This window comes from Tasmannia lanceolata, unplaced genomic scaffold, assembly GCF_043159265.1.
Source record: "Tasmannia lanceolata isolate RefF3 unplaced genomic scaffold, GAP_Taslan_0.1 ptg000019l, whole genome shotgun sequence".
Taxonomy (NCBI): domain Eukaryota; kingdom Viridiplantae; phylum Streptophyta; class Magnoliopsida; order Canellales; family Winteraceae; genus Tasmannia; species Tasmannia lanceolata.
The window spans coordinates 17,956,536-17,984,133 of NW_027518696.1; the positions used below are offsets into that span (position 1 = coordinate 17,956,536).

The 27,598-nt window shown below is 37.9% G+C and overlaps 1 protein-coding gene and 1 pseudogene across 2 annotated transcripts; one reads left to right on the top strand and one right to left on the bottom strand.

Moving 5' to 3' along the window:
- Positions 1-14,948: 14,948 nt before the first annotated feature.
- Positions 14,949-18,662, top strand: LOC143853413 (cytokinin dehydrogenase 9-like). 2 transcript variants are annotated; one of them, XM_077363165.1, is made up of 6 exons: positions 14,949-15,833; positions 16,144-16,271; positions 16,355-16,615; positions 16,700-16,962; positions 17,063-17,361; positions 18,157-18,662. In XM_077363165.1, exons 1-6 carry the CDS (start codon positions 15,197-15,199, stop codon positions 18,234-18,236), a joined length of 1,668 nt encoding a protein of 555 aa, XP_077219280.1. In that variant the 5' UTR covers positions 14,949-15,196; the 3' UTR covers positions 18,237-18,662. The 2 variants fall into 2 exon arrangements, with proteins under 2 accessions (XP_077219280.1, XP_077219279.1); XM_077363164.1 differs by lacking the exon at positions 18,157-18,662 and having other exon boundaries at positions 17,063-17,772.
- Positions 18,663-19,522: 860 nt separating this feature from the next.
- LOC143852383 (uncharacterized) lies at positions 19,523-21,100 on the bottom strand (annotated as a pseudogene).
- Positions 21,101-27,598: the final 6,498 nt, after the last annotated feature.

The window sequence follows — 27,598 nt, forward strand, 5'->3', positions numbered from 1 at the left end:
GCACCCGAGATTTAAAGTGGTTCGGTCCTCAAATCCGAGGCCTACTCCACTCCACCAACCAAACCCGTTGATGGCTTCACTATTTGATCTTCTTAACCTTGGCGAAGATCGAATGCCAATTACAATAGCTTTAACTTTGGTGGCTATCCTCACCCCAATAGCTTTAACCTTGGTGGCTATCCTCACCACGGAGAATGGGCTTCGCTTCTCCGAATACTCGCCCGAATACAACACTCGAAGGTTGAAAGAAAGAAATGAAAAATTCCTCACAAGGGTTACAAAATGGATGTACAAATTTGAGCCTATGATTCAAATCCTAAAGATGGTGATGAGAGGCACAATTGAAGTTTGATTCACTCTTGGATATTCAAATGAAGTTTTAGAGTGTTAGGATTGATAGTTTGTATGTTTAGAAAACCCATATTTATAGGAAAACCAAAATATGACCGTTCAATGGCATTGAGCTAATTCAAGCAAAATTCCAAACGGCTCTTTTTCAGACCGTTGGAGTGTTCTCGGAGTTCCGAGAATTCTCGGAGTTCCGAGAATAAATCTCGGAGTTCTGAGAATACACACAGAAGTTGGAAAATGATCTACTGGACCATTTCTCGGAGTTCCGAGAATAATTCTCGGAGTTCCGAGAATTCTCGGAGTTCCGAGAAAAACTCTCGGAGTTCCGAGAAGCCTATGCAGAGCAGATTTTCAATTCTGTTTTGGGCTTCCAATTCTCAACCATGATGGGATTGCTATGAGGGTTCCAAGGTGTTGGAACTCCACAAATACAATCACTAGTTTATTTAGGGTGTGTGAGATTAACTTAATTATGCCTCTAAAAGCCTAATCTAGGTTTGGATCAAATACATTCTAAAAGACAAAAAATGGTCTTCAATATGAATTTCTTCATGTCTTCAAGTCTTCATGACTTCTTGCTTGATGACTTTGGCCTTCCAATTGGTGGTCCAATGTGAGCTTCTTGGCCTTCAATCCAAGCATCCTTGATCTTACTTTATCATAATCTACAACTTAGACATTCAAACACATTAGTGATAAAAGATCACTTGTGTATTGGAATCATCAAAACAAGATGGGAATGCCAAGGTGAAAACCATTGGGCTTACAATCTCCCCCTTTTTGATGATGACAAGCACAAGAGATTTACAAATTAAGGCATATACTCTTTTCACATTTTTCTTACTCTAGAGTCTTTACTCTAGATTCTTCTCCCCCTTTGTCATCAACAAAAAGAAGGGGTAAGAAAAACAAAGGGTTTAAAATTTACAATTTTAAAGCTCCCCCTTTTTCAAAGAAAAATTCAATTTTAACTCCCCCTAGTTAAAATAATTTTACAATACAAGAGGGGTTATCAAAAAACCATACAAATGAAATATATTCAATTTTAAGTTCAAAAACCCCTAATCTACACAATATGAATAACATCATATGGGGGTTTTGGGAACCCAAGATTTCTTGGTCCCACATCTAGCCCTACTCTTGGATGCACATTGGAATTGGTAATGACCATTCATTCCACAAAAATGGCATCTAACAAGAGGGTTAGATACACTAGTCCTATCATGATAAGCATGTTGAGGTCTAAGACTAGTTTTACTTAGGATTATGTCAATAATTTTATTTCCATTTAGAAATCCATGTAAACATAATCTAAGTCTTTCATTTTCATTATGAAGATGGGATGTTTGAACTAAAAGCTCATTTCTTTCATCTTCATAAGAATTGGAGGAGCTTGCCATATTTTGAAATTTTAAAAGTTGGCAAGTTTTCTCATCCAAACTACCCTTAAGGGTATTAATCTCAAGTTTATGATTTTCAAGTGTAACTTGTTCTTGAGATATGGAAGAAGATAAATCTCTTTTCAAAAAATCAAGTTCTTTTTCTAATTTTAAAATGGATTTTTTAAGAACCTTGTTTTTGGAAATTTGGGTATGCAAGGTTTCACACAATTCATCATAAGGTATGCTCTCACTTTTACTACTAGATGAAGAATATGAGGGGTTAGAGTTTACCTCAACTTCATGGGTGAATGTCATGAAGCAAAGATCATCTTTTTTATTGTCTTCCCCTTCACTTGAGCTTTTGCCCGATGTGCTTAACGCATCCCAACCGGCGGCAAGAGCCTTATGCTTCTTCCAATCCTTCTTACCCTTGTATTTAGAGGAAGTTGATTTTAGAAGTGGACAATCCGGTCTTTTGTATCCAATCTTCTTGCAATTGAAGCATCTTAAGGCTCCATCAACATCACTTTCTTCTTTCTTCTTCTTATCTTTCTTATGCTTCTTTCTCCACAAGCTCTTGAATCTTCGTAACGCTTCTTCTTCGTCACTATCCGCTTCACTTGATGAGTCTTCCTTGGAAGCCTTGAGTGCTAGGGATCTAAATTCCCTCTCCTTCTCCTTTGGCTTCTTTTCCTCTTGTCGGCTAGTAAGGAGCATCTCATGGGTGATGAGAGATCCTACAAGCTCCTCCATGGTTAGCGTCTTGAGATTCTTTGATTCTTGAATCGCGGTGACCTTTGGATCCCAATGTGGAGGAAGAGACCTAAGCAACTTACTTACAAGCTCATCAGTAGGATAAGATTTACCAAGATTAGCTAGTTCGTTAGAAATAATAGAAAAACGAGTATACATTTCCGAAATACTCTCGTTTGGACTCATTCTAAACATTTCATACTTGCTCTTTAACAAGTTTATTTTGGAATCCTTGACTTGTGATGTTCCCTCATGGGTAGTCGCAAGGGTATCCCAAATAGTCTTGGTGGAATAAAAAAGAGCAACTCTATTAAACTCCTCGGTAGCTAAGGCACAAAACAAGGAATTTATTGCTTTGTAGTTCAAATTAGCTTGCCTTTTCTCTACCACATTCCATTTTTCAAATGGTTTGGAAGGTACATTGTATCCATTTTCAACAATGTACCAAAGTTCCACATCTATTGAAAGAAGATAGATGCGCATCCTTGTTTTCCAATGTCCATAGTTTGACCCATTGAAGAAAGGAGGTCTAGTTGTGGAATGGCCTTCCGGAAGTCCGGTTCCAATTTGGTGTGCCATTTCACAATTAGAAGTTGCCAAATAAAATCTTTCCCTAGTTAGATTTTTGAAATAACTTTCACAAAAATTTTAAAATCTTTTAAGAGCCAAGGCTCTGATACCAAGTGAAAATCCGATGTAGGGGGGTCCCAAGTTATACTAGATTGGCAACTCAATGAGGAGGGAGAATATGGTTGTTTAAGAAATAGAATCTACCAATTTTAAACTTTTAAAACGATTTTAAGATTAAGAGATCAAGAATCAATATTCAAGCATTCAAGTTAAATCTAATGGTGCAATGCAAATAAAAGAGCAAAGAGATAGAAAGAGTGCACCCGAGATTTAAAGTGGTTCGGTCCTCAAATCCGAGGCCTACTCCACTCCACCAACCAAACCCGTTGATGGCTTCACTATTTGATCTTCTTAACCTTGGCGAAGATCGAATGCCAATTACAATAGCTTTAACTTTGGTGGCTATCCTCACCCCAATAGCTTTAACCTTGGTGGCTATCCTCACCACGGAGAATGGGCTTCGCTTCTCCGAATACTCGCCCGAATACAACACTCGAAGGTTGAAAGAAAGAAATGAAAAATCCCTCACAAGGGTTACAAAATGGATGTACAAATTTGAGCCTATGATCCAAATCATAAAGATGGTGATGAGAGGCACAATTGAAGTTTGATTCACTCTTGGATATTCAAATGAAGTTTTAGAGTGTTAGGATTGATAGTTTGTATGTTTAGAAAACCCATATTTATAGGAAAACCAAAATATGACCGTTCAATGGCATTGAGGTAATTCCAGCAAAATTCCAAACGGCTCTTTTTCAGACCGTTGGAGTGTTCTCGGAGTTCCGAGAATAATTCTCGGAGTTCCGAGAATTCTCGGAGTTCCGAGAATAAATCTCGGAGTTCCGAGAATACACACAGAAGTTGGAAAATGATCTACTGGACCATTTCTCGGAGTTCCGAGAATAATTCTCGGAGTTCCGAGAAAAACTCTCGGAGTTCCGAGAAGCCTATGCAGAGCAGATTTTCAATTCTGTTTTGGGCTTCCAATTCTCAACCATGATGGGATTGCTATGATGGTTCCAAGGTGTTGGAACTCCACAAATACAATCACTTGTTTATTTAGGGTGTGTGAGATTAACTTAATTATGCCTCTAAAAGCCTAATCTAGGTTTGGATCAAATACATTCTAAAAGACAAAAAATGGTCTTCAATATGAATTTCTTCATGTCTTCAAGTCTTCATGACTTCTTGCTTGATGACTTTGGCCTTCCAATTGGTGGTCCAATGTGAGCTTCCTGGCCTTCAATCCAAGCATCCTTGATCTTACTTTATCATAATCTACAACTTAGACATTCAAACACATTAGTGATAAAAGATCACTTGTGTATTGGAATCATCAAAACAAGATGGGAATGCCAAGGTGAAAACCATTGGGCTTACAGTTTTTGTCTCTTTGAGATTGTTTCCTTGTATCGAAATTTTAGTTCCCTCGTTTATTTTCTTTTCCCCCTAGGCTTTAGAGATCCTGTATCCCTCTTTAATACCCTACCGTGATATGGTGGGTATAGAGGCTCTTCTATCGGATCCCCTTTAGCTGAAAGGGTGTTAACACGCTTTTAAACATCAGAAATTTTGAAATATCTTAAATTTTTTTTAAAAAAGATTGAAAACATCAAAAACCTTTAAAAATTTAAAGTGTTGAGTTTTAGGAGCTTAGTTTAGGAAAGTTTGTTCCGAACTACGTTGGCTTGATCCTCTTTCACGAGGTACGTAGTGCAGCTTGGGATCCTTATCCCAAGTCGAGCCAAACTTTGTAAATAAAAATTTTAGATTCTTTTAAAAATGAAAAAATTCCTTAAACAAATCTTTTATACCTGTTTTCAAAAGATCTTTCTCTAGAGTTAGGGATTTGACCTAGATAGAGAGTTTTAGAGTTAGGAGTTTGTCCTTCATATGTTGTTTGATTGTTGTGTGTTTAATTGTTGTGTGTTTGATTTGTGTTTGTGTTAGAGTTAAGAGTTTGTCCTAGCTAAGAGCGCCTCCGTCCGGTCAGTTGGCAATTCACATTGCCGACTGATGACTAGGTCTTGGATACGTTAGTGATCCCATTATTTTCCTTAGGACGCACAGCCTAGTTATACATAGGTTGTAGGAACCACCTGCATTAGCTTAGGGCTAACCTACATTTAGTTAGGACTAGGGCTAACCTGCATTTAGTTAGGGTGTCCTAAAATCCAGAATCCATTGGAATTTAAATAATCGTGCAAGAAGCTGTAATAACTAGTCCGGTCTTTTAGATCGAGTCTAAGATAGATGTTTAGATATCTTAGGCATCATAGTTTAGAATAGGTGCGAAGAACTACGTTGCCTTGATTCTTGTGGAGGCGGGCATACGTAGGCTTCTTTGGATGAACATCAGATCATCTAAAGGCTCAGGCTTAAGCATTAGAGTCTTAGAGTCTGTTGTTAGCACTTAGGGTTTATGTTTGTGTATTGATGATGATTTTCGCATAGGATCATGATAGCATGTGTTCATTTCCTTGCTTACTTACGTGCTTAGCTATGGCACTTACCTGCTTATGTGTTTTACCTACTTGCTTAGTTGCAGTTCTCACATGTTTAGCTGCAATTCTCTATCTTTATTAGGTTACTGATTATTATCCTTTACTACCATCTACTGACATTTGCTCATTGCGCAGGTTTACCTTCTTAGTTGTAGCGCTTTACTGCTTTACTGCATTTTCTATTTGTCATTTACTGCTTTCTAGATGGGATGTGTTAGGATTTTATATTAGGCGCTATGTATTCGCCCCAATGGTGATAGGCGTTATGTGTACGCCATAGGTTTTTATTACTGCTTTTTCTATCTGTCATTTACTGCTTTCTAGATGGGATGTGTTAGGATTCTATATTAGACGCTATGTATTCGCCCCAATGTAGATATGCGCTATGTGTACGCCATAGGTTTTTATTACTGCTTTTTCTGTCTGTCATTTACTGCTTTCTAGATGGGATGTGTTAGGATTTTATATTAGGCGCTATGTATTCGCCCCAATGTAGATAGGCGCTATATGTACGTCATAGGTTTTTATTACTGCTTTTTCTATCTGTCATTTACTGCTTTCTAGATGGGATGTGTTAAGATTTTATGTTAGGCGCTATGTATTCGCCCCAATGTAGATAGGCGCTATGTGTACGCCATATGTTTTTATTACTGCTTTTTTTTCTATCCGTCATTTGTTGCTTTCTAAATGGGATGTGTTAGGATTTTATATTAGGTGCTACGTATTCGCCCCAATGTAGATAGGCACTATGTGTTCGCCGTAGGTTTTTTATTTCATTATTCTGTTATTTGCCTGGCATTTTGTTTATTCCTTATTTCATTTACTATTCATGATTAACTGCTAATTTTGGATTTTCTTTTCTGTACAGACTTATACCTTTAGCGGTAGCATATATGTGTTTGTCCACCAGAACTTAGACACCAGTTAGGCATGTCACTCATAACCTAACGATATTTAGATGACACACTTCTTTCATTTATGTTGTGTATGCTTATTATTTCATCCCCGAGTCATGCATGATTAGTTAGACGTCCACTCGGGGATATTTGTTCCCATTTCACATGATTTTTGCCCAAAACTCTTCGAAGTTAATAATAAATGGTATAAGAGACCAAGTGTTTGCATTCAGATGAATTTGGGGTGCTCTTTGGACCTTCCTCATTCGTAATCAGGCACAGACCTTTTGTAGCTCTGGTTATCCGTTGCAGACAGAGCATTTGTTTTTGTTTCCATGGCGTATCCATGGATGGCGACTTTGAGTTATTTTTAGGTACATCTTGGTTCGGGGATTTATCCTTGAATCAAGAGGTATCTCTTTCTTTTTTGTATCGCCACTCGTGCTATGCTGTGAGGGTGGCAACTGTTTCGAGAGTTCCTTGGCAGAGGTCTCCTTCACGTTGTGAAGATCTCAGAGGATTGCAGGGGGATCTCGCGTCCCTCGGCACCGGTCCTTTCAGATCGGGGTCCACAGATTAGTTTCACTAGTTAATTCTCTTTTCCCTGTAGGATAAGCCTAGTTAGCCTAGGATGTAGAACCCACCTGCATTAGTTTATGGAGCATCTTGTACTTAGATAGGACCATATAGTATCTTAGATGGAGTCATAGGATAAAAAATCTATTCAACTTGAACTAAATAATCTCTCTTAAACTGTCAAAATAATCAATCCAGTCTAAATCGGTGTCCTCGATGTCTTACGCATGTAGCTTAGTTTAGGCCACCGAACTACGTCGACTCTGATCCCAGTGAGGCTTGGGTACATAGGCAGCTTGGATGCTTGATGTCATACCAATCACGAGTTGGCCCCACACACAATTAGTGGGATTTTTAGGGTAGTTTTTATTTTCTTTCATCATTTAGAACCTTAAATTAAAATTGATTAAATCACTTAGGACTTTTTCCCAAATTAGAATTTTAGGAGAACTTTCACATTGATTGAATCCAAACGAATTTAAAATATCAAGATGCACATTAGGAAATGCATTGAAATTAGATCTTAGGATGCATGTCATATAGTTCGTATATTAATATAGAGTTAAATGAGCCATTTAAAAGAAATTCAAGAGAGTTAACTTTTGGAATTGAAGACCGGATTATCGGGCAAGAATGGTGCATGGTAGTAACTCCACTTACCTTCCATTCTCGTAATCTGGTAATGAATCTAGATTTCTGGTCAATTGTGGGTCATAGATCTCTTATCTAGGTGGCGACTTTGTCATTCTCGTAAAATTTGGATTGCTTTAGTGATCCCAAGTTCACGAAAAAGATGAATTAAATCAATAATAATAAAAAAAGGCACATGCCATTCGCGTGGGTACGAGAGACCAAGAGAGAGGGAGGCGGGTCAAGCGCCGCGCCCCTCTCGTGGGATCGGGTCCTGCAACTACATTATCCTTTTATTGCCTATTAATACATGCTCCATATGTCTCTTATGTAGTTTGCATGATAAATCAATCTCAAGAGAAAAATAAAGAAACAAACAACAAAAACTGCCCTTCATGCGTTGCTTGGACATTTTACTTACTTTCTTACATGATAGGCTTATAGACTAATTTCATTTGCTATGTCTTCTATGTCTATAAATATATTGGTGTAGTTTTTATACCCCTTACGTATTTCACCTCTTATTTGAGCCTTCACATGTTTAAAACTGTCCTTTTTGGATGTATGCCAAAAGGGGGAGAAAATTTAGAAATTGATTAGTAGTCCTTATGTCATATGCATTACTTGCTTTCATTTATCAAAATACACTTGTGCATATACCTAGGGGGAGGCTATTAACTTTATTTGCTCATATACTTGCTCTTCCTGCTTCCTAATCAATTTGAGTTTGTCATCATCAAAACGGGGGAGAATGTAAGCCCAAGTGTTCACCAAGTGCTTGTTACACTTTCACCCATATTTTGATGATTAACAAACACAAATTCGTTAGATTTTAAGGACTAATAAGTTGCCTTGAGTGTTTTGTTGAAACAGGATAAGTTTAGCACATTACATGACAACATAATGCATGACTTGGAGATCCATGTGCATACTACTTGAAGCAACTCAATCTTGATGGGAGTAAGCTCAAAATGTCATTTGATGGAAGATCCTACAAGATGGAGTGAATATTTGAAGATCTCAATCAAGTCAAGCATCGACCGGAGTGTATTGAAGAACATGTTCAAGAGAAGACTCAAGAGATGTAATTTACGAATATATGTTGTATCTCTAACACTCTTGATGTTTTCTCTATTAAGTGAAAAACACAGTTTTTGTAATCGGCGGTCGACCAACCCTACCGCCCCGGTCGACCGGCCCTTTAAAGAGGTGAATTAAAAATTGGTCAGAAGCTAAGCGGCGAGCGACCGACCCCTTCATGAGCCACCGACACCGGTCGACCGCCACACCTCGGTCAACCGCAACGCTTTGATTCTTGTTTTTAAAAATCGGACCAGCGCATGGCCCATGGGTGACCTGCACACCTCGGTCGACCACGACCAAGCGGAAATAGATCCGTTGGAGCTTCATGTACACTTTTAAAAAAGAACCGGTTTTTACAGTTTTACCCCCCAACGGCAATATTCTTTCAATGACTAAGACCCATTAACTTGATGAAAACATTTTGAAATAGCCTAAGACCCATTAACTCATTGTTTTGTTATTTTGGGTTTTCGAACCTCTCCCATACACTTGTGCCTTGATTTCGATTACATCCAAAAGTGTTGGATCAAAGATTCTTGTATATTTTTTAGAGAGAGTTTGTAGTGAGCTTTGAATGTTGTATTTGCCTATCTAGAGGCTTGAGAGAACTTAAACTTCTCATATTTTCATTGTACTCGCGAAGATGAGCTATTCCCTTTGAGGCGGTTTGTGAAGAGGGATCATCTCCTTGGAGGCGGTCTTGCGAAGAGGGATTGTTCCTTGGAGGCAGTTTGTAAAAAGGGGGCTTGTTCCCTTGAAGGAGTCAAGTTGTAAAGCTTGGAGATTCGGCACGTGGAATCTTAAATAGTGAAAGAAATCCAAAGGAAAGACCAAGTACTTGGGTAGTGGAGTAGGTCCATTTGTGACCGAACCACTATAAATGATTGTGTCGTCTTCTAACTTCTCTCCTTCAAACTTTGGTGATTGGTAACATCTAAACTCTAGTTTTTATTGATATGCTTATATAACAAGGGTTAGATTTATAATTGCTAAATTAGTTGAATTAAATATTCCATATAATTAGTTTAAGATTTTTTTAACTACCCAATTCACCCCCCCTTTCTTGTGTTGCCTATTGGGATTTCAGAGAGAATTAAGGAAGCATTAATTTAAAAACGAATTGCAAAAAAATCATGAATTTGAGGGGGGAGAGAGAGAGAGGGGCAACTTTACTGAAAAATCAAACTAAACCTATCGTTAAGGGAAAAATCCTCAATTTTAAGGGGGGCAATTGCCCCCACCCCCTTGCCCCCTGGATCCATCCCTGGTTGGTGGGATGAGTATTGGTAGTGATGCTTCAAGGCACGTAATTGCTTTCCTTAAAACAAATTTTGCCCACACCAATTGTGTGCAAAGGGGATCTGCAAATTGCATCCAAGATACAGTGAAGCCTTGTAGGAAGGTCCTACTAATGTTTGACGATGCTTTGCACAAGCGGATTCAAGTCCAAAACGCCTTGTAAAATTTCAAGCCTTGGAGAAATCACTACATACTGTTTCTACAAAGTAACAGTACTTAGAGCACAATTTTTCTATAAAAATCAACTTGAAAACAATAGAGTAGTGGATTTAAAGAGAGTATGAAAACTACAGCAATAACTAACTTTTATATCTCTATCAATTATGAAAAGGCAGATTTTATGCTCTTCTTATAGAACTATTGATGTCTTTTCAATGTGAAAAGCATCCCTTCAAAACCTGTCTTCGAAGTTTCTGCTAATTGGTTGGTTGGTGCATGCCTTCTTGGGGCTCACTGGAACCCCGTCCCTATGAAATTATGTGTATGGTCATGCCTCCGTTTGAAGGGGCTATAGGTATGTCCAAGAGGGGAACTTTACGGAAAAATAAAACTAAACCTATTGTTAAGGAAAACATCCTCAAATTTAGGGGGCGATTGCCCCCTGGCCTCGTTCATGGTTGGTCGGATGAGTATTGGTAGTGATGCTTCAAGGCGTGTACGTAATTGCTTTCCTTAAGACAAATTTTACCCACACCAATTCTCTATCAATTATGAAAAGGCAGATTTTCTGCTCTTTTTATAGAACTATTGATGTCTTTTCAATGTGAAAAGCATCCCTTCAAAACATCCCAAAGATTGGTTTCAATAGTAACCGTTTTAATTGCAACTCTTTGCGATATAATCGGTTTTGATCATCCATGAAGTATCCCTTGAGTTTTAAATCATCCATGACTGCTGGGAAGCAAAAAGACATGAAGATATTCAAATTAGAAAGTGAAAAGACCCGTCATTTTTTCATAACGGATAGATTTTCATGCAGTTGTGGTCAACTGGGGTTGGGCCGGTCGCCCACCTTTAAGGTGCTAGAACTTTTTTGTTGTTGTTGTGATCCGATGAACCACGGTCGACCGGCCTTCCGTGGTGGCCCAGAATCACCCTTCTGGAAATTAAATACATTTCCAGTAACCAATCCATGGTCGACCGGGCCTGAATGTTGTTCACTTCCTTTTTCTCTTCAGAAGTAAATATTTTTTTTTCAAATATTTTACCCAAAAACATTTTGAAAATCTCTATCAGATTTTGTCTTCATTCATGAGTTGGCTGCACTCACATGCAACAGACCATCCACGAAATCCCTTCTGCAATGAACGCTAGCGAATCCCATCTTAAGAAAAAAATATCTGCACAAAATAGAGAAAGACCAAATGAAAAAGAGGATTTCTCAAAGAATAAGAACAATAGAAAGAAGGTAAAATCCCAAGTGTGAAAAATTTTCTTTTATCATCCCCATGATATATAATCATGTGATACCGCGTGCATGCAATACTAGGCATGGCCCCACAAGCACACGTGAAGTAGCTACGTTGCAGTCTGCAGTTTGTACGTTTTTTCGTTCTTCTCTAATCGAGATTGATGTTTCCTATCACATGCCGAAAGTAGCATTAATGCCATTGCATTTTGCGGTATCTCTTGTCAAAATCACCATCAACTTGAGAAAAAGAGGACACGTGCAAACCTCACAGTTAAGCCTAGGGTGGCCCTTGAATGAAATTTTTCCTCTTTTAGTCACCCTGCAAAAGAAGGGACAGACCCCAAAGAAAGATATAAAGCTCTGATTCCATCCTTCCATTTTCAAATCATTTCCATCATTTCACTTTCTAGCATGTGAAAACCGGAGCAAGTGAAGGGCTTTCATATGATTCCACGTTGTCAAGAGCCTATCCGGTTCATATTAACTTTTGCGAAGGGGTGAAGAAGCAACCGTTAACTCCAAAAGCATAAAAGTTAACGAAAACTGTTACCAGGGGAGGGGGAGAATAGCCATAAAAAAGGGAGGGGGGGGGGGGGGGGGGGGGGGGGTATCACTCCCGATATTTTTATTTTATTGTGGTGCGGCAACTATTTTAAACCTCATGTTTTGATGGAGTGGGCCCCACTATTTTACACCCACATATAGCATGGGCCAAGAATGCTAGAATGTAATATGAACCGGATGAATTCCCTTTTTTTCTACATTTTTTTACAATTAACAATGGGCATAAAATTTATTTTACCCTCATTTTATGTTGAAAGAAACGGAGCCTTATTAAAGAAAAAAGAAAATCAAAATTTCAAAGTTGTTGCTGATATTCATAGTCATTGATCAGCGATTTTCTGCTGATATCTCTCATTCATCAGAACTTGAAGACATTGGTGCTATCTTCTTCTCAAATGGTAAGTTAATGAAGGATACACGCAACCTAAAGTTAGAACTTAGACAAAAAGCTTTCAAAATGTTAATTTGTTATTTGGGTTTTTCGAACTTTGCCTATTCAGAAAATAGACAGGAATAATCAAAGCAGATAGTGGGACAGAAGAAAGACAAACATCCAATAGAATAACTATAAACCTAAGTCAGTGAAAGTTGGACGGAAATTTTTTTCCCTTTGAAAGCTTTGTCTACAGCCTGGCCCTCCATGAAAAGATGCTTGTGCTTTTAGAACTTCTGTTTTAGGCTTGTGGGAAACAACTACTTTTTTCTAAAAAGCCAGTAGAGGATGACATTGAAAGGCAGAAACAAGGAAAATATATTTTATTAAACATGACTCAAACATAAAAGACTTGCCAAGAAGAAGCTCCAATCATGCAATCCCATGTAAGAAAAGAGAAAGGGAGGTGGGGTTTACAGTCACACTTATAGAAAGAAAAATTGAAGGTAGAGAAGGTTCTGCAGCTTTATTTCTTCAATGCCTGTCATGATGAGGACATGGCAAGGAGATAGAGTCTAGCTAGATGCTAAATATTCCCCCTAAGATTGTTGTGACAATTTAAAAATAAAAAGAAGATAAAGAGTATCCACATTCTCTCTCTCTCTCTCTCTCTCTCTCTCTCTCTCTCTCTCTCTCTCTCTCTCTCTCTCTCTCTCTCTCATTTGTTTCAATTATATATAAATGTGCATATTTTTCTTTCAATTATATGTAATGGAAATAGTATTGGGCCCTCTCATCTTTCCATATTTTTAATCTTATTGATGACTTGTGCTAGTAAAACTTACATAGGATGGACACACATGAAAAATATAGAAATAAAAACACCTTAAAAGTGTTTACAATAATCAACAAATTTATCTAAAGTAATCAGTTGGAGAAAAAAGACCAAATAATTAAGAAGATGAAATAATGTAAATCCTAATCTGAACTTACACTTTAGAATTATTCAACTGAGGAGAAGAAGATCCAAAGCTTAAACAATCCATAAATGCTCACTTAAGCTGTCGAAATACAGCAAAATACATGAGGAGAAAAAGAACGAAAGAAAAAGAGGGAAAATCTCCCCATCTCTTAACAAGAGAACCATTGAAATCAAATGAAAGTGGGACTTGGGGAGATAGTGCGGGGGGGGGGGGGGGGCGGGGGGCGGCTGGGGGGCTGTGGTATGATGAGAGTTTAATGTAGTAAGATAGGGGACAAGAAATTAAGAGGTTTATTTATAATTCTATTAGGGTTGAGGACCCTAGTTCATTTGTGCCTCCACATCACTTGTTTTTGGTCTACATGGCATGATCACTTGTTTTTAGTCTACATGGCATGATGAGGATGGTGACGCATGGCAGTCACAATGACTCACCTACGAGCCTACAAGACATGAAAATCAAGATTTGATTAGAGTGCACTTCGAGCTGATTAATTTAATATTTGATTAGACTGCACTATGAGTTTATTGATTTTTAACTTTTTTATAGAACCATTTAAAGGCCGACCACACTGTATCAGGATCTAATGTTGAAAAATTTTCTCAATTAAATTCAATAAATTAAAAAATAATAAGTCGCATGAACGTTGGAGCACTATGGAGAACACGTTTGCCTTGAGAAGAAATGAAAAATATTCAAAAAAAAAAAAAAAAAATTTATTTGTGGGTTATATAATATCAGCTATGTAGTCTAAGTAAAATTATTAAAACCTAATCCTTAATTAACATGCAAAGAAAGCAACCATGACACCTTTCAAGAACAATAAACTTTATTTCTTTCACATCAGAGCACACCATCAGAAAGCTCTGTTTCTCACAACCACAGAACTCAAAATGGGTACACTAGAAATTCCACCATTAAGGGTAAAATGTGTTGAAATTTAAGATACAGCAATGACATGGGGAACCAACGTTGCAATGCATGTGTAACTGTGAGTAGCCTTTCAGTGTTCACTCCATTCAAACCTGTTATCTTTCTGTCCACCTTTCTTCTCTGAGGCCCCTACGAAGGCCTAACACCACCACAACCCCACAGGCCCGGCCCCTACACCTACAAGAGTGCTGCACCCCAATACATACAAATGGCGGAGCCCATCAAATCTAGGCCCACACACCAAACTCTCCCCATAGAAATTCAGGAGGGGCCAACTGCGATCCATCGATACATTCCCAACAGTCTCTGACAATCCTTTTCAGGACACAGTCTTTTCTTCGAAAGGCATGGGACAAAATGAACACTGTTGAATATCTGACCCAAAACTTCCTTTTTATGAAAAAATCCTAGCATGGCCCTAGAGGGCAAGGTTATTTTTTTGGAAATGTTTCCATCTGGTTATGTTTTTGGAAATGTTCATCTGAGATGGAAAAAGTAGCCACTGGAAAACAGGGTACGGCTATGTGAGTCTTTCTTCTGATCGGACTTTTTCTTATCAACTGACACATCCCCCCACAAACAAAAGCCCAAAAAGCAAAACTGAATAAAAAAATCCTGTTAACTCCCTCTCCACCCAAGTAACCAGTCAGTTACCATAGGGATTCTCAGCACACAAAGATCAGTTTTACTATGCCACCTAACACTCTCCTTTAAATTCCCTTCTCCTTCTCTTCATCCTTGCTCTTCAACACCTCTCCTTTTGCTTTACCTCACAAAAGAAACAAAAAACATAATCTTCCTATTGTTCTCCTGCCACTACAAAATAGAATGAGAACACTACCCATAAACTTTCTTAGACAGATCAACATTAGATACCTGAGGCTTTTCATCGTCTTGTTTTTGAGTAGCATCACTGCCAAAATCAACGTTGGTTCTCCGTCAATCGTGTCAGATCCCGACATCCTCTCCTCGCTGAAAATAATAAATCTTGACGGGCATTTCAATTTCCATGATGTTCACCATGCAGCCAAAGACTTTGGCAATCGTTATAAGTTCCTCCCATATGCAATTCTATATCCAAAGTCAGTTTCAGATATATCCACAACAATAAAACATGTTTTCCAGATGGGTCTTCGTTCGAAGCTTACCATTGCCGCCAGAGGCCATGGCCATTCTCTCCAAGGCCAGGCACAAGCTCACGAGGGCATCGTTATCAATATGGAATCACTCCAGGGACTAGACATGGAGATCCACACTGGGAAAGCCTCTTATGTGGACGTATCCGGTGGTGAATTGTGGATAAATGTCCTGCATAGAACTTTAAAATATGGGCTTGCACCCAAATCATGGACAGATTATCTTCACCTCACTGTTGGTGGCACATTGTCTAATGCTGGAATCAGTGGGCAGGCCTCCAGTCATGGACCTCAGGTCAGCAATGTCCACCAGCTAGAGATTGTTACCGGTATGTTTATTCAAAACAACGAGCATAGGGGAAAAAATTGTCACATATTTGTTTTTTGAATAGTACTATCAGAAATCAATCACATCCAATGTGAGTATGTCCTTCTTCCAATCCAACATTTAATGGGTTGGGTCCTTAGGGGGGGGGGGGACACTAATTACCACCTGGGGCTACCCTATGTTATACCTTCCAATCAATCAGCTTGGGCCTACAAATGCATTTGCAAATCCTTTTTGAAAACCAATTGTTTTACCATTTAAAAAAAAAAAAAAAACTACTAACAGAAATGGATGATTGGCACTGTGTGCAGGAAAAGGAGACGTTGTAAACTGCTCAGCAAATCATAATGTTGATCTCTTTTATGGTGTTCTCGGAGGACTGGGTCAGTTTGGGATCATCACCCAAGCTAGAATTTCTCTTGAACCAGCGCCCAAGATGGTATGACAAAATTCTTTCTCCCAACCTAGCTGCTGGATAGTAGCAATCTGTTTTTAGAAACATAACCCCTCATTTTTTGGCAGGTGAAATGGATTAGAGTCCTCTACTCTGATTTCACAACCTTCACCAAGGACCAAGAGATGTTGATATCTATGGAGAAGGCTTTTGACTATATTGAAGGCTTCATAATAATAAATAGGACAGGTCTTCTGAATAATTGGAGATTGACCTTCAGTCCCCAACACCCTCTTCAAGCCAGCCAGTTCAAATCAGATGGAAAAACCCTGTACTGTCTAGAAATAACCAAAAATTTCAACCCAGATGAGACGAAAATCATAAACCAGGTGATCCAACTGACCCACCTCATTATAATGCCACCATAAACATGTGCACCACATGCATTTGAAATTATCTAATCCATTTTGCAGGAAGTAAAGAGCTTATTGTCTCAGTTGGCCTATATTCCATCAACATTATTCATATCGGAGGTTCCATATCTTGAGTTCCTTGATAGAGTACATGCGTCTGAGATGAGGCTCAGGTCAAAAGGCCTGTGGGAAGTTCCCCACCCATGGCTCAATCTACTCATCCCCAGAACCAAAATCCATGGTTTCACGAAAGAGGTTATTGGTAACATTCTTTCAGACAACAGCAATGGACCCATTCTCATCTACCCACTTAATAAATCCAAGTAATCATTTGACTAGCATTTCATCACTCCATGTATACCAAGATATTCACATCTGTCCAGTTCTCAGATTCAAACTTTAAACTGACTTATTTTCTTGCAGGTGGGACAACAAAGTATCGGTGGTAACTCCAGGTGAAGATGTTTTCTACTTGGTAGCGTTCCTTTCCTCTGCAGTGCCCTGTTCTTCAGGTTCTGACAGTTTAGGGCATATTTTAGCCCAGAATAAAAGGATTTTAGACTTCTGTGAGAATGCCAGTATCGGTATGAAGCAATATTTGCCGCATTACACCACACAGGAAGAGTGGAAAGCCCACTTTGGTCCCCGGTGGGAAGCATTTGTCCAGAGAAAATCTGCATATGACCCCTTGGCAATCCTTGCTCCCGGACAGAGAATTTTCCATAGGCAATATGCTTCTCATGATGCTGATTTGACATCAATCTCATAGAATAGTGAAATTCAACATAGATAATTGTTCGAATAACCAAACAACTCAATGGCATAGAACGAAAAGTCGGAATGCCTAGTACTGTAAATTAATAATAATCAAATTCAATACGTATTCAAGACCAGAAGGCAATCCAAGCATAACTTGAAGGTGGCTTATCAATTTTCAATTGATTATAGTGAAGTCATGGAAATACGAGATTTTTTTATTTTTTATTTTTTTAAATTGACAAATATATTCATACCAGCAAATTTTACAATGGAGACCAGTAGTCCCACCATATTTACATAGTATGAATTGCCCAAGAGCATTCTCCTTGGCCCAAAAGAAAACCCATTACCCCTTACAATACCCAATAGCCTTAATTGTATCGAATCCAACAAAAATGCCATATTGTGGGGCCCTCCAAGTCAAGATCGTGACCTGCCACGTCACACCGACTTTTCCCGCACATCCTGAATTCGATTTTCAAAAATTCCGCTCAAAAGTCTAGAGCTATCGTGCGCTCTCACCGTGCACGATATCTAACCACCGAACAACATCGGATCTTCGACGGCCTCCACCTCGAACCACTGCCAATCACCGAGCTCACCACCTCCAATCCCACCTCCGTTTCCTCCACAGAAAACATCTCCGTCGGGGGAGTCTCAGCCACCACCACCGTCATCAAGATCTGGCAACCACCATTGCCATTGGCCACCACGCCCGTCCTCATGCCACCACCCGAGATCTTAATTCCAGAGACCACAGCCTCCTACAGCCAAACCCATCAGCCCATTGCTAATCTGGCAATCCACAGCCTCCAGTAATCCTCGGCCTGAAAAATAAGATCGCTCCGGCTATAGTCGGCCTTCCACGACTCTGGATCCAGCAACCCACAGCCTTTCAAGGCCTCTGACAAACTCCGCGGATTTCCTCTGCTCCATATCCAGCATCACAGCCTCCACAGTTCCAAATCCGGCCTCCACGGCTTCAGATCAGGCATCCACGGCCTCAGATTTGGCCTCCACGGTCCCAGATATAGCCACCACATAAGAGCCATACTCCAGATCTAGGCTCCATGGTTCCAGATCCAGCCTCCACGGCTCAACTTTTGCCAGCAATGGGGAGAAACAAGAAAGAGAGGGCGAGACTCAAAAAATACATAGGAAGAGAGGGAGACGTGAAGGGGCTAGCAATGGGGAGAGACAAGAAAGAGAGGGCGAGGCTCAAAATTCAAGAGAAGGAGACGAGTGAGAGAGAGAGAGAGGGGGAGACAAAAGAGAGGAGACGAGCAAGAGAGAGATGGGGAGACAAGAGAGAGGAGACGAGCAAGAGAGAGACGGGGAGACAAGAGAGAGAAGGAGACGAGCAAGAGGGAGAGGGAGAGAGAGATAGAGAGAGAAGGAGACGAGCAAGAGGGAGAGGGAGAGAGAGATAGAGAGAGGGAGAGACGAGAGAAAGAGAGGGAGAGAGAGAGGGACACGAGAGAGAGGGGAGAGAAGGGGGAGACGTGAGAGAGAGAGATGAGAGAGAGAGAGAGAGAGAGAGAGAGAGAGAGAGAGAGAGAGAGAGAATGCTTCCCTCCCTAGGGTTTCCATCGACCTAGGGAGGGAGCGTCACGAATCACCTTTTTTTCGCCTCTAATATTTGTTGTTGTATGGTAGTATTGCATTCTTATTCGAATATCTATGACACCCTGAAACATTGCTGCAACCTTCGAAATACGAGATTATTACCTTTCAAAAAGGATGGAAATGCGAGATTAAAAAGTGCAAAGGATACAAAGACATCAGTCCACACTTGTGAGAAAGTAGGCATAAGAGAACTAGACTTCAGTGCTTTTTTATTCCTTTGTTTTTTTTGTATGTTAATGGTTTACAGAGCAGATACAACATTGCCTGCATATAAGGATTTGTGGGCATAAGAGAACTAGAGTTCAGTGCGTTTTTATTCTATTTTGTTTTCACTTTTTTTGTGTTAATGGTTTGTAAAGCAGATACAACATTGCCACGATGTAGATAACAACTCCTAACACAGGAATCCAGCTGAATAGAATATGTAGAAATTAATCATAAACAAAAGTCATCCAACAACACCAATGAACGTAATAAATGCCCCACGCTGGTATAATGTAGCATTAAAATATAAACATTCTCATCCATAATTTCCAAACGCATGCTTTGCATCACAAGTCATGACAGTGACAATGACCAAAAGCTATTCACTAGAAACTATAAAGTTGTGGTTCTCCTCTTTGGCCTATAACAGGATACAACAACCCACTATTGATAACCCAGCACATCAATTGCCTTCAGATTCCAAAACTTCTGACCCGCCAAGACCTGGTCTGGATATTTCTTCTTGCAGTTCTTTCAAAATCCCTTGCATTGGAATGTGAAGCTTCGAAGTCGGTTGAATCAACTGCAACTGGGAGGAAGTTGATTATATTATCAGTTGCTCCAAAATAATCAGCTCGTATAACATCATCAGTTGTAATGGTAGTCTCCATGTTCACTTCCCCTGCAGTACCCTCATGTTAGAGGAATTAGGTCAAGCAAGAGGTTGCTTGAAGCATTACACCCAAGGTATCCAATTTGGAATACCAAGTTTGTTGCCTCCGGCCCCTATATATATTAGATACACTAGGGATATTTCATTTCATTTTTTATTTTTTTCAGGTTTATATTTGGAAAAAATGGCAAAAATAAATTAATTTACAACTATAAAATATCAAATAAAATAAAATAAAATAAAATAATATATATATATATATATATATATATATATATATATATATATATGAGAAAAGAAAAGGTACTCCCTGGAGTAGATAACTTATGTACTCCCTACCTTAAAATAACAGTTGGGGCCACATTGTTTGGGTTATCCAAAGCATTCATTTGATGCGCCCTCACATAGATAGGGCGTGCCCAAAAAATCAGCTCGATAGGATCATCCTAACCCTATGAACTGTGGAGGCAAAAAATGGACAGATTTGTGCAAGCTTATACACGTCCATTTTTGCCTCCACAGTTCATAGGGTTAGGATGATCCTATCGAGCTGATTTTTTGGGCACACCCTATCTATGCGAGAGCCCATCAAATGAATGCTTTGGATCACCCAAACAATGTGGCCCCAACTGTTATTTTAAGGTAGGGAGTAGATAAGTTATCTACTCCAAGGAGTACCTTATCTTTTCTCTCTCTCTCCCTCTCTCCCTCTCTCTCTCTCCCTCTCTCTCTCTCTCTCTATATATATATATATATATATATATATATATATATATATGCTCTTTTAATTCGGAAGTAGAGTTAAGTCGAAGGTTTTAGGATGTCTGAGAGATTTTTTTAGAGTGAATGAGAAGTTCAAGATATTTTTTAAAGTCAACTCTCCAATTTTGTCGCGATAAAATTGGGAGAAATTCAATTTCTCATGACAAAAACTGTTTTTTATCGTCTAATCAAAATATCACAATTTTCTCATGAGAAATTGAGTTTCTCGGCGATATTTTTTACATAGAGTGTGACATCCTGTTTCCTATATTAACTTCCCCCACATTTTCCAAGGCATTTGTATCCTGGCTTGCAACATGTTTTGCATGCATCTCGAGAGATTCAAATCCAACTTCTTCATTCCTCATGTTAATAATGTTATTAATAATGTTAATAATGTTATTATCTGATCCAACTGCTACATGTTTTGCACCCATCTCGGGTGATTCTTTTATTTTCAAGAATTGTAGTTATGGAATTTTTCAGTCTCATAGAATTAATATGGTGAGTTTATCTTGTTCCTCTTGTAATGTGTCGGCTTGTTTCCCTTTTTGGGCTAGCGATTCGGATTTTGGGGTTTGGAAAAAAATTATGTCTAAAAATCTTCCCCAAATCAGGGTCGTTACAGTGTGTGAACAACGCAACAAAACAAGTTAAGAGGGGAGGGTACTGCATCCTCAAAATTGGCATTTCTTCCAATGGTTTGCCCTATAGTTATATAGCAAAAAGGACAAATTAACATAGGTGTAAGTGCTTAACTTTATGAAATATTACAAACTGACATGATGGAAGTATAGATTTATGGGTGGAAATAGCAGCATAATGGCATTGCCACCCTTAAAATTAGGCAGTTCCACTGAGATCAGTTTGTCCTCTGGAAAGAGTATAATTATGTAAAATATGACAAACTGACATGATGGAATTATAGATTTATGGGTGGAAACATCTGCCCCATATGTTTGACCTAAAAGTTTTTTTTTTTTTTAATTGCCAACAACTTCTTAGCTGAATCCAGTGGAGCACATTGGAAAGCCTATTTTAAGCATTTTGACGATCTTGGTAGTCATAATACTAACAAATATCTCCAAGATTTTGAAAATCTCCCTATAATTTCAAAAGCAAGGATTTTTTGACAGATATGCAATAATATCACAAAGAGAGAAAAACAAATATTGAGCAGAATTATCCCTTGGCAAAAAGAGAAGAACATTAGGCAGATTCGATTTCTGTCTTGTATGAAGTGAAGAAGACAAGAAGGTAGGTTGTTCTTGGTATTCTCTTTTGGTTTCCCTTTGTAATGTAAAAGGGGTTTTCTTTCTTCTATAAAGAAAGGGATTTAAGAGATCTGTGTAAAGAGCAAAGACAATTATGGATTTATGGGATTTTGTTAATCCCATTGTAATCTTGTTATCTTTTCTCTAATAGTGGAAGAACGTGACTTCACCCCTGGATGTAGGCCACTGTGATGAACCATGTAAATCTTCTATTCTTTGTGTGTTGCTCTTTTGTAATTCTTGTGATTGCTTTTCATTTTGCCTTTAATTGTGTTCTTTGATCGAATTTTTTGTCGGACGGGATTTTTCCGCACAAAGTGGTATAAGAGCCTATGGTTTCATCGTTGGCAATAGCATAAAAGGCGACAACCAAGTTTGAAATAGAGATATTCGATGGAAAGGGAAACTTTAGTTTGTGACAAAGAAGAGTTAAAGATCTTCTTGTTCAACACGGATTACATGAGGTGATGCATGGAAAATCGAAGAAATTGGAATCAACAAGCGACGATATTGGAAAGAACTGGAGTTGAAAGCAGTGAGTACAATTCGACTCTGTTTCGTGGACGAGGTTATGTATAACGTGGTCGATGAAGAATTGGTACCTAAATTTTGGACAATGTTAGAAAGTTTATAAATGACGAAATCGCTCACAAATAATTTGTTTTTGAAACAACAACTTTATACACTTCGGATGAAGGAAGGTTTGAGTCTTTTGGAGCATCTCAATACATTCAACATGATTATATCTCAATTAATGAGCATTAATGTTAGGATTAATGATGAGGATAAGGCTCTATTTATTCTTACATCTCTTCCTCTTCATATGAAAATAAGACAAGGAAAGTTTCTTCTTCAGATCAAGCAAGTGTGGCAGCAGATAATTTCGAAGTAGTTGATGTTCTATCAGTCAGCACAGGTGTGAATTTCTTTTTTGATGAATGGATTTTAGATTGAGGCCATTTACTGCTTATGTGTCCTAATAAAAACTGGTTTAATACATATAATGCTTGCAACGATGGATCTGTGTTAATGTGTAATGATACGGCTTGCAAATCCATTGGGATTGGGATCATGAAAAAAAAGATGTTTGATGGAAGTGCAAGAACTCTTAATGAAGTAAAGCATGTGATGCAACCCAAATCCTACGGGCTGATTTGTTTCTATTTTCTTGCATATCATTTAGGCTAGATTTATTTCCATTTTCTTTCATGCCAATTAGGATAGATTTATTTCTATTTTCATGCAGGACCAAATAAGGAATTTGTCCATTCCATGCATAGCTAAATAAGGTCATTTAGGATTGAGTTTACTTTTTATATTTAGGTTGCCTTTAATATGAAGGTGGCAATATTAGACGTTTATTTTGCTTATATGACATTCCATTTTTAGAATTCCTCCTAATCTATAGAAGGAGGTGGATGAGACATGTAATGGGACTTTTGATTATTGAATGAAATTTGCCTTTGACTTTTGAGTTCTTTTGAGAACTTTTGGTTACTTGGTTAGCACCTGCAGGTGATCGAAGTAATATATTCCCCTTCGACGGATCGAAGTAAATCACATCCCCTTCGACGGTGATCGAAGTAATATATTCCCCACGACGGTGTTCGAAGAGACCTTTTTCATTTATTTTATCAATCTTGTATCCATTGCTGCGCCACGAAGAGCGTCCAGATTTTTAGACTGCATCAGTTGGTATTAGAGCATATTCCTTCCTTGGGTTGAAGAGGAAAATTGGTAGCGAGATTTGCGTGGATTCGCGATGGCTATAGACTATCTCCGGTCACTTCAAAGGAGGGTTTCTAAATTCCAAGATTGGGAGGTAACACCGCAATTAAAATCATTTTATTAATATCTAGAAGAAGAAATCATAAATCGGGACTCTCCACCAATCTATGATGAATATTCGGAAGATGGGTATTTCATTTTTCCTAAGAGTTTAGATGAATCGTTGATTCTTGATGGTGACAAAGTGATCAATTATTCACTTGAAAAGCTAGTTGATGCGCCCAATGAAAACATGAATATGAAATTTGAGGAAATTGGATATGACGGCTTGGAGATTGAAGTGATGGGCCAATACGGGAATATTATGTCGAATTCTTCAGCAGTTTATGTTGATCCATTTTTATTAGATCATACAGTGGCGGCTACCTTAAAAATTTGTAAATTCAAGCATGTTCAAGATCAACGGACATTATCTTTTCATTTTGGAAATTATATAGTATGGCTTAGTCTGTGTCAATTTCAATTGATGATCTTTTTCTGTTACTTCAAAACTAGAGGACGAGTATTTTTAAACCATGGAAGAATGATGGAGGCGAAGACCACCGAAAGCATGTGTTGTTTGAAAGATTCAAATCCGAGGACGGATTTTCTCCAACCCGGGGAGACTGATGCAACCCAAATCCTACGGGCTGATTTGTTTCTATTTTCTTGCATATCGTTTAGGCTAGATTTATTTCCATTTTCTTTCATGCCAATTAGGATAGATTTATTTCTATTTCCATGCACGACCGAATAAGGAATTTGTCCATTCCATGCATAGCTAAATAAGGTAATTTAGGATTGAGTTTACTTTTTATATTGAGGTTGCCTTTAATATGAATGTGGCAATTTTAGATGTTTCTTTTGCTTGTATGAGATTCCATTTTTAGAAATCCTCCTAATCTATAGAAGGAGGTGGATGAGACATGTAATGGGACTTTTGATTATTGAATGAAATTTGCCTTTGGCTTTTGAGTTCTTTTGAGAACTTTTAGTTGCTTGGATTAGCACCCGCAGGAGTATTTTTCTAGTTTCGCTTAGAGAAACTCGATTTCGTTGGGATTGAAGTAAATCACATCCCCTTCGACGGTGATCAAAGTAATATATTCCCTACGACGGTGTTCGAATGGATATTTTTTCATTTATTTTATCAATCTTGCATCTGCTGCTGCGCCACGAAGAGCGTCCAGTTTTTTGGACTGCATCAGCATGTTCTAGACCTAAAGAAGAATATAATATCTTTGGTTCTATTAGATTCCAATGGATGCAACTATATTGCAGAAGGTGAACTATTGAAGATCATGAAAGGAGCCACAGTTATTATGAAAGGTCAGAAGGTTGAAACATATACTAACTAGTAGGGCATACAGTTATAGGTGGAGTAGCCATAACTATAGGATGAGAGTAGATCAGATGACGCTAATTTATGGCATTTGTTGTTAGAGTTGGAGAAATTCCTTTAGTCGTGGATATGAGAAGACGAAGTATAAGAACCTTCAAGGCGCGTAATCGCTTTCCTTAAGACAATATTCGCCCACACCAGTTGTGTGCGAAGGGGATCAGTGAATTGTTTCAAGATACAATGAAGCCTTGTAGGACAATCCTATAAATGTTTGATGACGCTTTGCAAAAGCGGAATCAAACCCAAAACACCTTTCAAGAACTTCAAGCCGTGCAAAACAATCATGTTTGACAATACTTTCAACCACCATAAAGACAACAAATATACTTCATTCTGTATTTTATTAGTAACAAGCAAAGATTACACGCAATAACTCATAAATATTCTAAAAAAATGTCAACCGTGTATAGAAAAATATTACAGTCTTCTAAGTTATAGATAAGATCAATAAGAGTAAAAGATACAGCTCAGAGAGTAAGTCAATATTTTCAAAATTATCTCAGTAAAACAATTGTTTAAGAATTTACCAAATTTTATAAGCAAAATTTTTGCACAAGAGAAAAAAACTAATGTAAACACCAATCCAAATCCAAAATTGAGTATAATTAATGGCATCCAGGACTGACACATATCTACATTTCACATATACATAAGTAAGATAAAGTAAGCCAGTACATTATTCCAAACTTAGTGAAAATTGAGTTAGCTAATCTAAATCATATGCTTAAGTTATCATAGAGCAACCAATTAGCCTTGCAAAGGAACTTATTTCCATTCTCTTATTAAGTACTAAGTCAAACATTAAGCACTTTGACAAAGTCAAAACAATAGGCCATAGCATTTCACTGATGGTTAGAATCCATAAAAATAGAAAACTAATATCCATAAGGATGCCATTTCCAAGAGAACAAATTAAAGAGGGAAACTTTACACAGTAACTTTCCTATGCTAATCAAACACAATTGTTCCAAGAGAAACATTGGGAGCCTTAGAATATGACAGCAGATTAACCTCTATAGCAAGAATTCAGCATTGACATTACATATGATAGTTATTTTAGCATCTCAAGTGTAAGAACTTAAAGAACAATTCAGCATGAGTAAGAGCTAAATGGGACAAGCAAGTAATGATCAATGAAATGAGTACTGTAATGGAGAAGATTATCTTCTTTTCTAATCAATGATGGCTGACTTTTGGTTTGTGTCTCTAAGTTCCAACTCACTTACCAATATAATCTTATAATAAAAAAAATTCAAAATTTAATAACAAACCACAGTTCTGAATAATATGGAGCACTAATCTGTATGAAATAGGAACTCGGGAGAAAGAGGATACCCATATACTTATAATTTACAACTATATGCATAATTCTATACATCTATTCCTTTCATCATTTTACCTTGACTGTAACCCACACCATTAACAATTAAGATCAGCTTAAAATTTGCGAAAGGGTGGACTACATATGGAGAATAATAAAAAATAATTGCTTATCATTGGGATCCTTCAACAAATTAAATATAAAGAGATATGGATAACATGAGGCCCAAAATTCATATTTAACACCTATCACCATACCAGCTTAAATGATCACCTGAAAAACCTATAAAATGAAAGTCTCACAATAATTCTCATTGATACTTTTCTAAGCATTCTTAAAGGAAAAAGGAAGGAAGAGTTCTTCTTTGCTTTCTTAGTATGAGCCCTAGTTGAAGCTACTAAGATTTTGTATTTACTTCAGCCATCTTTTCTACAAAGTTTCTAGAGTTTATTTTTTTGGAGATAATGACATTAAGCCAATCTCATTTTAATAGGTGGAATACCCTTTGGTTCAATCAGTTCTTGTAAACAAGTCTATAAGGTAACCTAAAATCATCTTTATAACCCTCAATCTATTTCCTAAATGGCAGCAGAACCACTTTGATTCAAATTGACCACATCAACCCACATATCCAAGAGGTTAAGCTAGATGGCAAGGTATTACTGATGACCTGAATCAATGCTTTGATAACGATCAGGGTTGTTGGTCAAAGAATGCATCCACTAAGCCTATTGAACTACAGGAACATCATCAAATCAATTGATAATCATGAGATTGTTGGCATCATCAGTCGTTGAGTTATCCGAGCAATCCCAAGGCATCAATTCATCCCATCCTTTATATATATATATATATATATATATATATATATATATATATATATATATATATATATATATATATATATATATTAGCATGACCTTTATGATTCACAAACAATCTCGAGCACAACAGCACTAAAAAAATCCTAAGATTTATACTCTCATAAGAAGATACAGTGGCAACAACATGAACATCCACACAAAAAGAAATTTCAGAGTAGAAAACCTTATGCCAAACTTTCTTAAAAGCCAAGCTATGAGTAATTAAATTTGCACCATCATGAATATAACACAAACACAAAAAACTCTATTCAAACCATCAATTGAGGATTAATGAAGAAGATTACCTG